Source organism: Dendrobium catenatum, unplaced genomic scaffold, assembly GCF_001605985.2.
Source record: "Dendrobium catenatum unplaced genomic scaffold, ASM160598v2 fragScaff_scaffold_717, whole genome shotgun sequence".
In the NCBI taxonomy this organism is placed as follows: domain Eukaryota; kingdom Viridiplantae; phylum Streptophyta; class Magnoliopsida; order Asparagales; family Orchidaceae; genus Dendrobium; species Dendrobium catenatum.
The window spans coordinates 129827-144262 of record NW_021319179.1 but is presented as its reverse complement, the minus strand read 5'-3'; the positions used below and the strand labels follow the sequence as shown (position 1 = coordinate 144262).

Sequence of the window (14436 nt, the reverse complement as noted above, 5' to 3'; positions counted from 1 at the left end):
TCCAATCAGTTTGGAGCTGATTTGGAGCAAAACAATAAAAAAGGCTATTTAGTAGGAAACTTAGAAAATTCCCTTAATTACCCAATCTTAGAAAACTCTTAACTAATTGTAGAAAATTTCAAATTAGGCAAACTCACTTGCATTAGTCTTCAATTAGGGTCTAGTATTTATTAAAAATTTTAGGTTTCCAGAAGCTGGCCTAGATTAGAAAGTCAACTTTTTGGTCAACCGTAGTTCATTTAGGGCCCGAGACTTAGAAAATTTATAACTTTGCTTAGAAAACTCCGATTTCAGCCTACTACCTGTCTAACTACTCGTATTAAGGTCTAGTATTTTCCTAAGGTGATAGGAGATCCAGATTTAGCCTTTTTCCCATAGTGACTTTTTGGACCGTTAGTCTAGTTGCTAGGAGGACCCGGAACTTTCTAAAATTGGCTAATACAATTCTAACTTCAAATATCATCATCCTAAGTTTCTAAAATTGATCAACAAACTATATTAACTAAAATGGACTCTAATCCATTAATATTTGAATTTCAATTAAAATTTTCTTTTCTAGCCTACAACAAACCCAAACTTTAGGCAATTTTAACTAACTACCTTGCTTAGGACCTATCCAAACTATACAAGCCTTACACACACATAGAATGGTTTGCTATGACACCACTTCTAGATCTAGGTTAGGCTGCTGGGTTTTATTTTTCCTGCTGTGTGCTAGAGCTTTCTGTTATTTTCATTGCATGCTGTTTGAAAATTGATTGTTGTGTTTGCTTACTTTTTCTGCACTCTGGATGTGAGCGTTAGACTTACCCATAGGTTAGGAGCGCTATATATATACTGTTCTTCCGTGCAGGTGGCCATTCTCATGCTGATAAAAGGGGGAGCAATATCATGATTTCTAATAATGTGTTTTATGCAGGTGCTTGCTCAGCTCCCCCTAAATAAAATGAGGGCTAAATTAATTATAACTGCACAGGTGGAGCGCTTAGCCCTCAAAATTAAGAGCATGGCTAGGCATAGGGTCAATGGTGTTAGCACTTTTATTTTCATATAAACTGCTTGGGATTTTTATTAGGATAACCATGCAGGTCTTTTTAGAATTTTTTGCTTTTCAATTAATGTAAAAATTTGTAATAATTGTTAAGAGTTGTGAAAACAACTGTGAGTTGGGATATTCTTATCCAATTTAGATTCCAAAAGAAGAAGGCATCCCTAAAGGGGAGAGTCTTCTTCCATTTGGAAGATCGAGTTGGATGGCTTTAGGTATCCAAAGAGAAAAGGCAATGCCCCTTATAATGGGGAATTTTCTCTTCGTTTGGATATTCAAGCTACGATGGATCCAAGGAGTCCAAGGAGAAGATTTCCAAGGAGTCTAAGGAGGAGATCCAAGGAGACCAAGGAGGTGAGGTCCAAGGAGAATATATCCAGAATGCTAAAGATTGAAGACCCAATATCTCACTCAAAGTTGTTGGTGTCTGTCATAGGCTTAGAAATCTGGGTTGTTGGCAGTGGTGCTCGGCCACTTTACTTTTTTGCATACCCTGTGTTGTAATTAAAGGGTAGTTGGCCTATGGACATTTACTTGATTAGTTTGATTTATATTGATGTGTTTACCTGATTGCGCATTAGAAATTACCTGCTTTTTTTTTAGATTTCTTTCTTGCATGTCGATTTTGTTTTAGCCTGGATTGTGTTAGGCTCTTTAAGGACTATAAAACTCTTCTACTCATAACCAATAATTTCATATTTAAGTTTTAAATAACATAGAAACCTAACGAAACTATGGAACTGTCGGAACCGTCCGGGGTCGCATGCATATTAATACATTTTCTCTCTCCTTCTTATAAGACATCTCCCTGCCTGCGGGTAGAGTCCGGATAATCTGGCCTATGAGAATGAAGTGCCGGAGTTAGGGAGACTCAGTCTTTTCTAAAAAATTATTTTATACTAAGCCTGTTTTTAAAATCCAAAGCATTCATGAGCTGACATTTCAACTAGCATGCATTGCATTAAAAATCAATTTAATTAAAATTTAATTGCATTAGCTAGGAGCATCTACTCCACATAAGTTCATGACCAATTAGGAAACTCTCTAGATGTCGGTCATATTTCTAAAGAACTGTACCACCCACCCATCTTTCATAACTGACTTGATAGCATAGTTTTAAAGCGATTAGGTGGTTAGCTGGCTCCCCAATCCAGGCCGGGGTAAGTCCAGGTTCTGCACTGCATTAGCTAGGACACGGGTCTTGGTGTTTCGTAGAGCACTAAGCCCAACCTAGATTTAGGATTCGAGGCTACTACATTCGGTCTCGTAGTATGCTTTAAATAGTAGGTAGGTCCCTTCCTTTCAGGGACTATAAATCCTACTTATCCGCGTTACAGGATGACGCCTCCTCCATCTCTTCTCTCACGCATGTGGTTGAGTGCTTGATTTCTTTTCTCTAGTTTTCTCCTTAGTACCCTAGAGCCTCTGAATGCTGGTATGAGCCATGCATGTTGATTCAGCCCTTCAGACCTTTCTTCCCTTTGAGTAGGATTTCCTAGTCTTTACCCAGGTGCCAATCCCACTTTAGGAGAGGATAATGTATGATCCTTAATCGAGAGTTTTCTCAGGCTCCGACCTGGGATGTAATTAACCACGGGGGCTTGCGCCCGTGGTAAACTCGGTCCCACATCTACTAAATCCCATTCGAGCTCTTGCATCGGATGGGGGAAACCCGTGACTAGGTCGTGTATATTGCTACCCATCGAGGTGTGTTGGTGAAAGCCTCTATCCTCAATGGTTAGTCGTATGCAAGATCCAATCTGTCCCTTCCAATCGACCCGTTCGCGCGGTGCTCTTTCGGAGGTTCACACCACTACCACTAAATAAAGTCATAGTCACATGGCTTTGTCCCGCAATTATTGTATCCCGTAATTATTGTACTATCAAAACCACTTGCAAAAACCATGGGCCGCCCATGGTTTATATAGCTGGTTTTCGATGTTTAAATGGCTATAAAAGTCAGTGTGTGCAAGGAAAGAAAACACAGAGCCTTTCAAGCTTAACTTTTCTTCCTCAGTTATCTAAGGCCCTCAGTTGTCTAAGGACCTAATTCCCGTAAGTGCTTTTATGATATCATATCGTGCAATAAATATGTTATGTTTGTTTTAAATTTTGGCAAAAACTAGCGGACCAACCTTATGGTATCATAGCCTAATTGGGTATAAAGATTTTATATGTCTGTTCTAATGGTGATTCTTGCAATATTTCTGTAAGGATTTATCAGATCTAGTTCTTATCATGAACTTATTATAGTAAGACGCGATACTTAGATCTACCAGTTAGTAACCCGTGTGTCCACATATTTGCCGAGAACTATAGGCAATGGACTGAGGTGAAAGGGTACCCTGAGAACACTGGAACTTATTATAGTAAGTAATCGTTAAAGGATAGATCCACAAATTCTACGAGAAATATAATAGCTTGAGCCATTAAAACACTGCGTATATTACTTTATGAACGATTGGCGACTCTTCGTTTCCAGTACTGATTATAAATCTGCGCTTAAGGCAACAGACTCCATCGATGCCCCAGCCGTTGGATTTGTGAACCCAACTGAGAATTGTAATAACACTGAAACATATTTCAAAGCACTTATAAAACAAAATAATACTATAAACCAACTCTTATTAGTAAATCTTGAACGAGTCAAGGATTTGGAAGAACAAGTCAAAAATTTAAGTGGAGTTACTGGAACTTCCACTTCATTTGAACAATCTTTATCTTCGTTACAACATCAACTACAATCATTAAGTCTTGGTGGGGAACGAAAACCAAAACCTCAAAATAAAGGACAATTGTTTGTCTTTAAAGACCACAAAAAGATCTTTTTGGACGAACAAAAATGAACAAAATGACTTCTTCTTCCAGAACTACAACTTCCACTTTGCTCAATCGAACCAACTCCATTCGACAAGCATCAAGAACTACCGACACAGTAGAAGATCATATTCGGAGCTATCGACTACGATCCAGGTTAGCTTATGAGTTACAACGATGTCTACCTCGACGACATCATTACCAAGCCACACTGGAAAGTCAGCTGGATCCAGAAGCAGAACTTCAACTCTCTCAAAGGAAAAGAGCTAATCTTGTTCCACCAGAACACTTTATGAGGATGGATGGTCTACACAGGATCACCGTGTCTATCAGCACTACACCGAAGAACGAATACTTGCTCTTGATGATCATCAAGTTAATCTCCCCTTCATTAGGAAACAGTCATACCAACGACTGATCAATGAAGGCATGCAGCATATACATCTTGGACTAATTATGGTTCGAGTCCAGACACTTCATCGACGTGATGCCGGTACAACTGCACTAATTGTACTACGTGATACACGCTGGCGATCTGATGTCTCTATAATTGGCACCATGGAGATTGATCTGTCCTCTGACACGCAATTGATATATATTGCACCTAATCTTATGCTCTCCATCCATGACTTCCTGAATCACATTGAGCTGGTTATCATGACACATGGCTATGATGAATGGCAAGGTGGCGAATCCAACCTCCTAATTACCGGTGCCCTTGTTGCATGTCTAACAAATACCAGTCAAACTGGTTTATGTTACAATATCACCGGGGTCGCTAATTATTTAGCATCCGATGGTATTTCTGCAATACCTGGAAGGCGACATACTATCAATGAATTACAAGGGCGCTCGTGGCACTTATGCCCCTCATCCAGCACTATGGCATTACTGGTTCCTCATTCGTTGCATACACATCAATGCCTTGATGGATCGCTTCGTCTCTCTTTCTCCAGTTACTCCCCACAACCTCTCCCACCTAGAACCCCCTAAACCAGCTGAATCCAATGAATTCGCCCTCTAGCTGGCACTCCCTCCACTGATGCACCAATTTGGGATTTATCTGATGACGCTCCAGAAAATCCGGATGATGACCCCTTTTCTGATTTCCTATACCTCTCTTCCTACCTTAATGAGCCGCTTCTCACCTCTCCGGAAGGTGGTGGAGATGAAGAACCCGAAGCAACCCCCCTAAACCCGAAACCTTCACCTGAACACGAAATCTGGACCCAATACCTTTCTGGTCAAACCACTATTGGCCCACTTGGTCAACCATCAGGCAAATATGACTACCTTGTCTATTACACTCCCCCCAATCTGCTTCCATACCCTTTTCCTCCATTCAACCAACTGGTCGGGATGACCCTGCACCCCTAAATTATCCTACACCTCCATCACCTTCCACACCATTAACCGATACTATTTCTCCCAATCACGAAACACGGGTGGGTTGCTTTCGAACTCTTGTAACTCCAACAGGATTACTTGCGAACTCAGGTATACCCTTTCAAGCTCTTCCTACACACAAAAAACCAAAACAAATTGTTCCAACCCAAACCTGCTATGCACTGGAAGATCAATTGGCTGAACTTGGCTATCCTCAACTCAGAAAGATGGCCGCTAAAGCTGAAAATCTATTTGCCTCAGTTTCCTCCAATTATTTACCACCAAATGAACCGGTCATGGGTCCTGTTAGTTATCCCCCAGCCACATCCCTTTCAGCCAACCCTGATGCTTCCCCATCTTACCCATTCCAGTACTATAAACCAAAAACTTCTAATTTCCGCAAATCATTCCAACAAAATATGTGGACTTTACCATCGGCCCACAACAATCAAGGCGTTCTCCTAATACTTCCGGATGATTTTTCTTTATATGATGGTGTAATCTCCCGATGGGAATCTATCACCCTTAATCTGATAAATGAAAAACAATTTATCGATAACCGCGCCAAAGTTCTGTTCGTAAAAAATCTGCTCGGAGAAGTCGAAAAGAAAACATGGATACAATGGCGCGTGACCTTTTAAACTGAGTACGAAGCACTTATTAATATTGCGGATGATCCGCAAAATGTTTTATCAGAGGTTCAACGAATTATTACCCTTGAAGACCCGTATCAAGGATCCACTGAAGAACAAAATCGAGCATATTTAGACCTATAACGTCTGGCATGTGATCAAAATCTTGATCTCCCTGATGATTATGACGTATTATCAATTGACTTAGATGAAGACCCATCAGACGCAATTTGCAGTATATATGAAGGAGAAGGAGCAAATACACTGGTACATATTCGAAACGCTCTTGAAAACACACATGATGAATTTCTTTTTATGATGCAAGAAGATCTGGGATGGAGACAAAGAGTAACACTCTCCGCAGAACAAGAAGCCTGTGCTCATACATGGGAGTTCAACAAACCCATCCAAGGGCCCTACGTTAAATGCACCTATTACGCAATTAACTCCAACATTAAAATGAGAATGCATTGTGCAAACTATAAGATAACTTCCTGTCCCATGTGCGCTATGTTCTATTTTTCCATTACTATCCCCAAGGAGCTAATCTTGCAAGCTATACCAGTCCAAAGAAAATTTAATTCAGGAATTAATCAAATATTTCGATCATCTGGTTGAAGAGAACAAAAGATTAAAAGAACAAATTCAAAAAATTATAACAGAACAGCTCGAAGAATCACGAAAGGAACTTTTACTTCATGATCATAGTAAAGACTTGGAAAAGAAGAACGATGAAGAGGAAGATGATATCCAGGATAACGAAGCAGCAGACATCCAAGAAACTAGGATTATGACAGAAATAGCAAAAGAAAGTGCTGAAAGACCATAAAAAAGGTACTTAATCGACTCTATAATATAGTAATTTATTTTGAAATTCCACAAGTACCAAGATTCAGCATACGCGCTATTGTGGATATGGGTGCAACATCATGCTGTGTTTACACCAATGACGTGCCTGCGCTTAATTTAAAATAATATTTTATTAATATCCGAATCTATCTCCCCGTCCGGTGATCGGATGCAATAATTTGCCATATTTTTGCCTTATTAAAAATCAAAAGGTCATCATTCTGAGCCTAATTTTTGATAGCTCTACTTTGTTTTTTATAATATGAGGTGTGCTTTTTTGTTTTTTTCCCGTTTATTGAGGAGGAAAGAAAGAGATGACTTCATTAGCAATATCATTCCTGAGAGTTAAGAAGATGAAAGTAGCAATTACCACGACATCTGGTTCTATATGATAAAAAAAGTTGATAGATTCACCTTCACCTTTTGAAAGCCGATAACATTTAGCCTGTAGTTTAATTCATTCATTTTTACAAGTTATTTAAAAAAGAGATGTTTTGGGGCTGTTTTTCCAACTGATTGTACATATTTCCTCGTTTAGGCTTGACATTGATAATAATGTTTGAAATATTTATTAGGGGAAGTAGAAGTTCATCGGGTTTGAGGCATAGCTTAAGGCTTCATTCGACTTTTTTATTATTTTTAAAATAAAATTTTAATTAAAAAATAAAAAAATTTTATCAAAATTTTATTTTAAGAAGCAATAAAAATCTTCTGCCTAAAACTATCAGTCACTTTGTAGGATGAGTTGGTCGATAAATTACAATTTAACAGAAATCATTTAATAATGCATATTTAAAACTTTAAATGTACTTAGATCAAGATTAAAGTATAGCTAATTTCATGAAAATGAATAATATATAAAGATTAAAATTTTATTATGGCTTTTGATATTTACACATGAAAATTATAAGTCATTAGGTTTGAGTTTGCTAGAGAATGTTAAAAGGTTATTGGATAAGGTATAGGTTGTTCGATATAATTAATAAAGTAATAAGTCTTACGCTAAAATAAAACTTGCCCATCTCGGCCCAACATGTAAGTACAATTAAGACAGCTGCAAGAACATGTCAATCTTGCTTGCAAAATATAGAGGCAAAACCCCCCAACAATATACAAAATCACTAATTAAAATTTTCTGCATCACGGAAAATGTAGTTGTTATATCATACAATAAATCAAAACCCGTTCAAAAAAGTTGTGAAAACTTCCAAAGAAAATGTAGTTGCCAATTGCAAAACACTTAGAGGCATGTTTTTACTTATCAATCATAATATAACAGGTATCTTTCACCTAAAATACCTTTTTTTTTCTTTTTTCTTTTTTCACAAGGACAATTTCCTTGTATATATATATAGAGAGAGAGAGAGAGAGAGTACAAATACCAATAAACTGCTTTGTACACAAACAAACATAAAAGCTAACAGAGTAAGGCGAGATACAACAGAGAAAAGATTAAATAGCCCCTGCAAATGAAATAAAAAACTAAAGCATGCCTCGCTCGCTCTTTCCCTTCATTTTAATGGAAGCTTAGTAAAAACCCAAACCACGACGCAAAACCAAAACAATACAAACTACAAAGCCCTTAAACCATTCATATTCAATCAAAACAAATATATTTTAAAAACCTTGGCATAACCACATTAATACCAAACATGATCTCTCATTTGAACGCAGTGTCGAGAAAGACGACATCGTTGAGATCAGTTGAAAAGAGAGAGAAGCTACCCATTTGGCCGTGGAAAAGTCCCAGTTCGTCGCCAGCGAGGTTGAGATAAAGCTGGTAAGTCTCGTCCGACGTCTCATCGACTTCATTGGAGCTAGATGAATCATGCCCTGAAGGAACCTCCACTCCCGCCGATGCGCAGCACTTGCTCTCCGCTGTTGGCGCCGTCGCATCATCCACAACCTGCTCGGCAGCCGAATGGAGAGTAGGTAATGGCTTTCTAAAGGCGTCGCCAACCTCGGAGTTCCAAATGCGGAGGAAGAAGTCTGTTTCAGGCTTGCCGGCGGTGAGAGAGTCGTCTGCGGGTTCGGAGTCGGCGGGGGCAGAGGATGTGGAGGAGAAGAGGATGGATTCCCGGGAGAGGCGGGCTTCGGCTTCAAGGCGGGCACTTTCCCACTGCGCCATGTGGCGGGTGGCCGGGAAACTAGCGCTGGCGGCGGCGGCGGATGATGAAGGAGAGGCGGGTGCGTATGTATCAGGATTAATGCCCATTCGGAGAAGGCGTTTCTTCAGGTGTGTGTTCCAGTAATTTTTTATCTCGTTATCAGTCCTGCCTGGGAGCTGCGCAGCTATGGTGGACCATCTGCTAATTGTAAGCAAAGAAAGAGGAAAAATACGTAGTTAATGTTATGCTTATTAATTACTGAACTGGGGGAGCAGAAGCAGGGACCATAGAGATATGGACAAATAGGTTCATTAAATGGGGGATGGGAAGAAAATTAATGAGGAGAGAGAATGCAAGAGCGAAGGGAAGCAGAAACAGGGGACCATAGAGACAACTAAGCGATCAGGGAGGCTACAAGCATGTTGCCTTATTAAATGGTATGGGCCAAACAAAAGAAAAAAAAATATAGAAAAAACAAAAACATAACATAAAAAAAGAAAGATAATAAATGCGATAAAGACATATGTTGCATGTTCTGAATTTAGAAGTCTACATGAATTCAATTCTTCTAGTTTTTGACGTACATTGCAAAGTCAAGATTAAATGAATTACTGTTCGGTCAAAACTATTTACATCTATTCAAAAAAATGTTGAGCAATTAAAAACTATATTTTAAAATAAAATTGTTTCACAAAAAAATACTATTGCCAAATAAGTTCTGATTGAAATGCTCAAAAGCATTTTTCTTTGGGTACGCTGGTAGGGCAATATTAAATTAATTAATTTCGTTCAATCTATCGTTTCATGAGCAATTATTAGGTCCTTTCACTGGATGTAGAGGAAGGTTCGGTTTTAGTCAAAAATAGGTAAAAAGTGCAAATACCGAGTTTTTTGAAAAACTCGGTATTTTTTCAAAAAACTCGGTATTTGCACTTTTTTAGGCAAAACCGAACCTTCCTCTAAGTCCTTGCACCGGACCAAATAAAAACTCATCATTTCATATAAAGTTCTTGGCAGTTCAACATATGATTTGAACTGATCATATTGTTTTCAATATTTTTAAAGTAGCATTGACATATTAAAAATATATTATTTATTTATTACAAAAAAATTTCTTCTGTTAAGGTATCTGGGTTATAAATTATATAATTTTTTTATATTTTACTTAAAATTATAATTTTATTTTTCAAGCTAGTTATTTTTTTCCAAAATTATTATATAATCTATAAAGAAAAAAAATCACAAATAAATAATAAGTGGGACTAAAACTTTTACAACTTCATAATTACAATATATTTAATAATATATATGCAACAGCATAATAGTAGGACTAATTGTGAAAGCATCCAAATCAAATATATTTTGAGAATGCCAAAAAAATAAAATAAAATAATATTAACTCAAATCACACCTGATATTCCTCAGTTTCGATTATTGTTCCAAAAAAAAAATTCATATTTAAAATAATAATGTTTTTAATATTGTATTTGAAATCACGCGTTTAGATTGGGAAACTATTGACATACAAATTAAAAATAGAAACAAATAATACTGTAAATAAATATTTATTTAAAACAGCATTAGTATTTCATTTATTTTTAGCCATTTCATGTGCTCAAAATAAATCCTTTTATTTTTTCGGCCGCTTTTTTCCATAAGCTACCAAGACCCCATCAACATTGACCATCCATGGACGCCTTTAATGTAGTTTCCTCAAATCAGTCTAACATAACAAAAGCTCAAAGAAAAGTAACTATAAATATGAATTCAAACTCGTTAACCTCAAAATATTTCGCTTCCACCAAAGATTTTTCATTGAAAAAAAAAAAAAACTATAATTGCAAGTTTCCAAACCAAACTTTGGTTTAAAAGATCAAACTTAAAATATAAAATAAATATTTTGGAAAACAAAGGATATGCCTTTTTTATGTGCCTGCTCTTAATGAAAAGAAAAAAAAAAAGATTGAGGAGAGGAGGCTGACAAAGCAAAACAACAGTGACTATGCACAATATCCAGAAGTGCTTAATGACGAGTGATCGATGCAATTAATGAAAAGTAGGAGAGAATTAAGTATGAAAGACAGAATAAACAGAACGAATAATTAATTATAATGAAAGTAAATGGACGGTTGTGATATATACTTATTTCCGACGATCCCGTGCAACTGGATGATGGACTTCTGTTCTTCTTGTGTGAACGGCCCGCGCTTGATGTCAGGCCTCAAATAATTGGTCCACCGAAGCCTACAGCTTTTCCCGCACCGCAGCAACCCTGCATTGGAGTCCTATAACCATCGTTAGGATCATTGGGATAGGTTTCGTAATGAACGGCTAAGATTGGGCTGAAGAAGAATATTTTAGGCTACTTTATTGCTGATAAGAAGATGAAGAGGGTAACTCATTATTGCCACTGCCAGTGGTACGAAAGTAAAATTCTAAAAAATAACAAAGCATATCTTATTCATAGACTAAAAATGGATCGAAAAGCCTGATCTCGACGATAAATGTCGAAGAACAGTGGGAAGGAAAAGCGGAAAAGGGTATGGAGGATTATGGGAATGGACACCTGCGAGCTTAGGAAGTGAGCACCAGCTACCATGGCCATTGGATTGGATGTAATCGACTAGGATCTTATCTTCCTCCGGCGTCCAGGGCCCCTTCTTCAGCCCTTGCTTCGCGCAGCAAGGAGCTCTTCCCATTTCCCTCGCTCTTGAAGAGGAGAAAAGAGGTCAGCAAGCCAGATCCCGCAGATCTTTATAGCGGTCGATCTCGATCTTCGATAGAAGCTAGTTAAGTATAAATGCCAGTATTTTCAACTGCAGTGCATCAGTAAAATTAAATTGAAAAAAAAGAGGAAAATTGATTCGAAGAGCGATCGGTCTATCTCTCTCCTCTCCCCCAATTTAATGTGAAGAAAAGTACAAGAAGCTTTAAATGGAAGAAATAAACAGGGATTTTTGAGATTCTCACGTAAACCAGCTGGGGAAAGAGTTAATGCGGGCTTTGAGTGAGAATTAAATGCCCCTGGCCCCTGCGGCTCCGTTGCGATTGATGATCATCTCCATACAACCCTAGTTGCTTAGGGTTTCGAGAGAGAGATTGAAGGAGAGAGAAGACAGATACTCTCAGAATTAAATGCTCATTGAACTTTTGCACTCGGGCTCGGTAAAATGAGGAGTTGATGGCCTTGTGCAGGGTTTGACTATTTATAGACGGAAATTAATGCAACTGTGGACGTCTTGTGATTTGACGATAGTACCCTCCAGCTTTTGGTTTATAGCGGTCTCTATTAGAAGGTTGGATCAGCTATGTAAAATGAGAAAAATTATTAGGTACGGAGTGCGGACGGGAGAACCGTCTGCACACTAGTATAAAACAGTGTTCGGTACCGTTCGGTACCACTCGGTACCGCTGGGTACCGCTCGGTACTCTGTGTCTGTGCAGACGGTTCTCACCCCGTCTGCACTCCGCACCTAATAATTTTTCGTAAAATGAACACGCAAGAGGGAAATGTATCACCAATGAAAAGGTTTTAAATAGAGATGTCAATATTTGATCCGACTTAAAACTCAATCCTTATCAGACCAAGAAAATTATGGGGTTTGAATCAACATGTTTTTCATACGAATCAAATTTGGGTTTCAGATTCTGACCCATTTAAAAAATTGGGTCGGGCTTGGGTTGACCTTGAATCCCAAAATCAAATATGAAATAACTTGATTCCCTGTAGTGCGATCTCGTCTCATAGCTTGCCCACAGCGCACAAGACCCTCCACCCGCAATCCCGCACTTGAACCATTCCCGCAGCGCATCAGACCCATCGCCTACTATCCTGCACTAGCGCGTTGTGCTCGCTACCGCATCGCACTTGCATGCTCGCGCCCTACCAATAGCGTACGAAATCCGCCACCTGTGATATGTGCCTGCACCATATGCTTGCTTCTCACACTGCACCTAGCCTACAGTGCACCGGACCTATTGCCTAAAATCCTGCGCTCGTGTTCGCACTGCATCCTCGCGCTCGCGTCCTGCATACAGTGCACTGATAAGTGTAAATAATGTGTTATTTTATATGTTGAATTTTCGGTGAAAATGTGTTGTTTTAGTTGTATTGTGTAGGAAAAATATAAAAAAGACACAAAATTTTAAAGTTTATATAGAGCCGCAACATCGAAATAAATAATGTCGCAACACCATCAAAGACACCACCGGAGCACCATAATATCAATATTACAGCAACAAATTCTCTTCGAGACGCACCACACTAGTTAAATATCAATTTTGTAGGACTAAATTCTCTATTGTCTAGCACCGCTACGTCACAATCCATAACGACTTTGCGCCAACATTGCCCTCCCAACGTTGCAGTGTCAGAAAGTTAGCAGCGCCGCGACATAACAATTAAAACTTCCCAAGGACTCGATGTGTTAGCGAAGCGATGCGACTGTTTACCAAGTAACTTATCCACATTAACAAGCGCAATGGCAGCTCCAGAAAAATAACACAGTATTGTTAGGTATTTTATTGGGCATAGTGGCGTCGATCTTTTTTAACACCGTAGCACCAGACACCTATTTTGTGTTTTCCTATAAATAGTCATTATGTTATGTTTGTAAGGGAGTCACTTAGATAATTTCAGTCCAATTCAAAGTGCTTCTTTGAAACTCTCTTAGGGTACCAACTAAAAGAATTTAGAGCAGTACTTGATACCATCATTAGAGTGTTTGGATTGCATTTATGGAAGCAAACCTATAACTAAAGGAGTGTAGAGGAGATTCATGAAACCATTCCAGTGATATCTATCTCTTGTAATGAAAATGAGTTTATTTTAATTCTACTCCATGTTTGATTACATTCTCTTATTTTGGATTGATAATATAAGTATTGTATGTAGTACTAATGAATTCTATTATTCTTTAAATGATTAAAAAGATGTTTTCAATATTACCAAATATTTTATTTAATGCACATAGTGGCCATATGTGTAGTTAAATATGTGTAATATAGAGCTTCGACGGAGAGAAACAAGCATAATTAGGAATATTAATTAGTATGCATCATGCCTAGGCATAATATATGAAATGTACTAAAATTCTTAAGGAGATGATAAAATCGTAGGAAGTCGATAGATATCCTTTGTTCCTTCAAGCTCAATAGAGATCTAAGAATGCATCTTCTCTGAATAACATCATAATTAAAAGAAATTCATTAGAAATATTATGTTATTTACATTCATCAATCTAAAACATTATATCCTCATAATATATTCATTATTTTATCTAATTTTATTTAAGTGATTGAATCTCCATAACCTTTATTTTTATTGAGTAGAATAATTATTATAATTTTAGTAGATAGTACTAGTGTTTGCAAGTTATCACATCTTCTTCATGGGATCCATACTTTACTATATCACTATATTACTTGATTTAGCGCGTATACTTGCATAAATTAAGTAGGAATTTTATCATTTTTATATCTCAAAGAAAGCCTAAGCATTGCTATGCACCGATAAAGCCCTAATTCATTTCATAATTCTATAGGTTACTCCACTGCCCCCATCAAGTTTTTAGCATCGTTGTAGAGGAATATTTTT

At 37.8% G+C, this 14436-nt stretch overlaps 2 protein-coding genes across 2 annotated transcripts in view; one reads left to right on the top strand and one right to left on the bottom strand.

The window, feature by feature from the left end:
- The window catches only part of LOC110116402 (protein ELC-like), a 46244-nt gene extending 37820 nt beyond the window's left edge, over positions 1–8424 (top strand). Inside the window, exon 2 of the mRNA XM_028696220.1 lies at positions 8407–8424. The gene's annotated coding sequence lies outside the window, so the exon portion shown is untranslated. The remainder of the gene's footprint in view (positions 1–8406) is intronic.
- Positions 8393–11786, bottom strand: LOC110116384 (transcription factor MYB41). The gene is made up of 3 exons (XM_028696218.1): positions 11407–11786; positions 10983–11112; positions 8393–9041 (listed from the first exon to the last, which is right to left on the bottom strand). Exons 1-3 carry the CDS (start codon positions 11537–11539, stop codon positions 8393–8395), a joined length of 912 nt encoding a protein of 303 aa, XP_028552051.1. The 5' UTR covers positions 11540–11786.
- Between the last annotated feature and the right edge of the window lie 2650 nt (positions 11787–14436).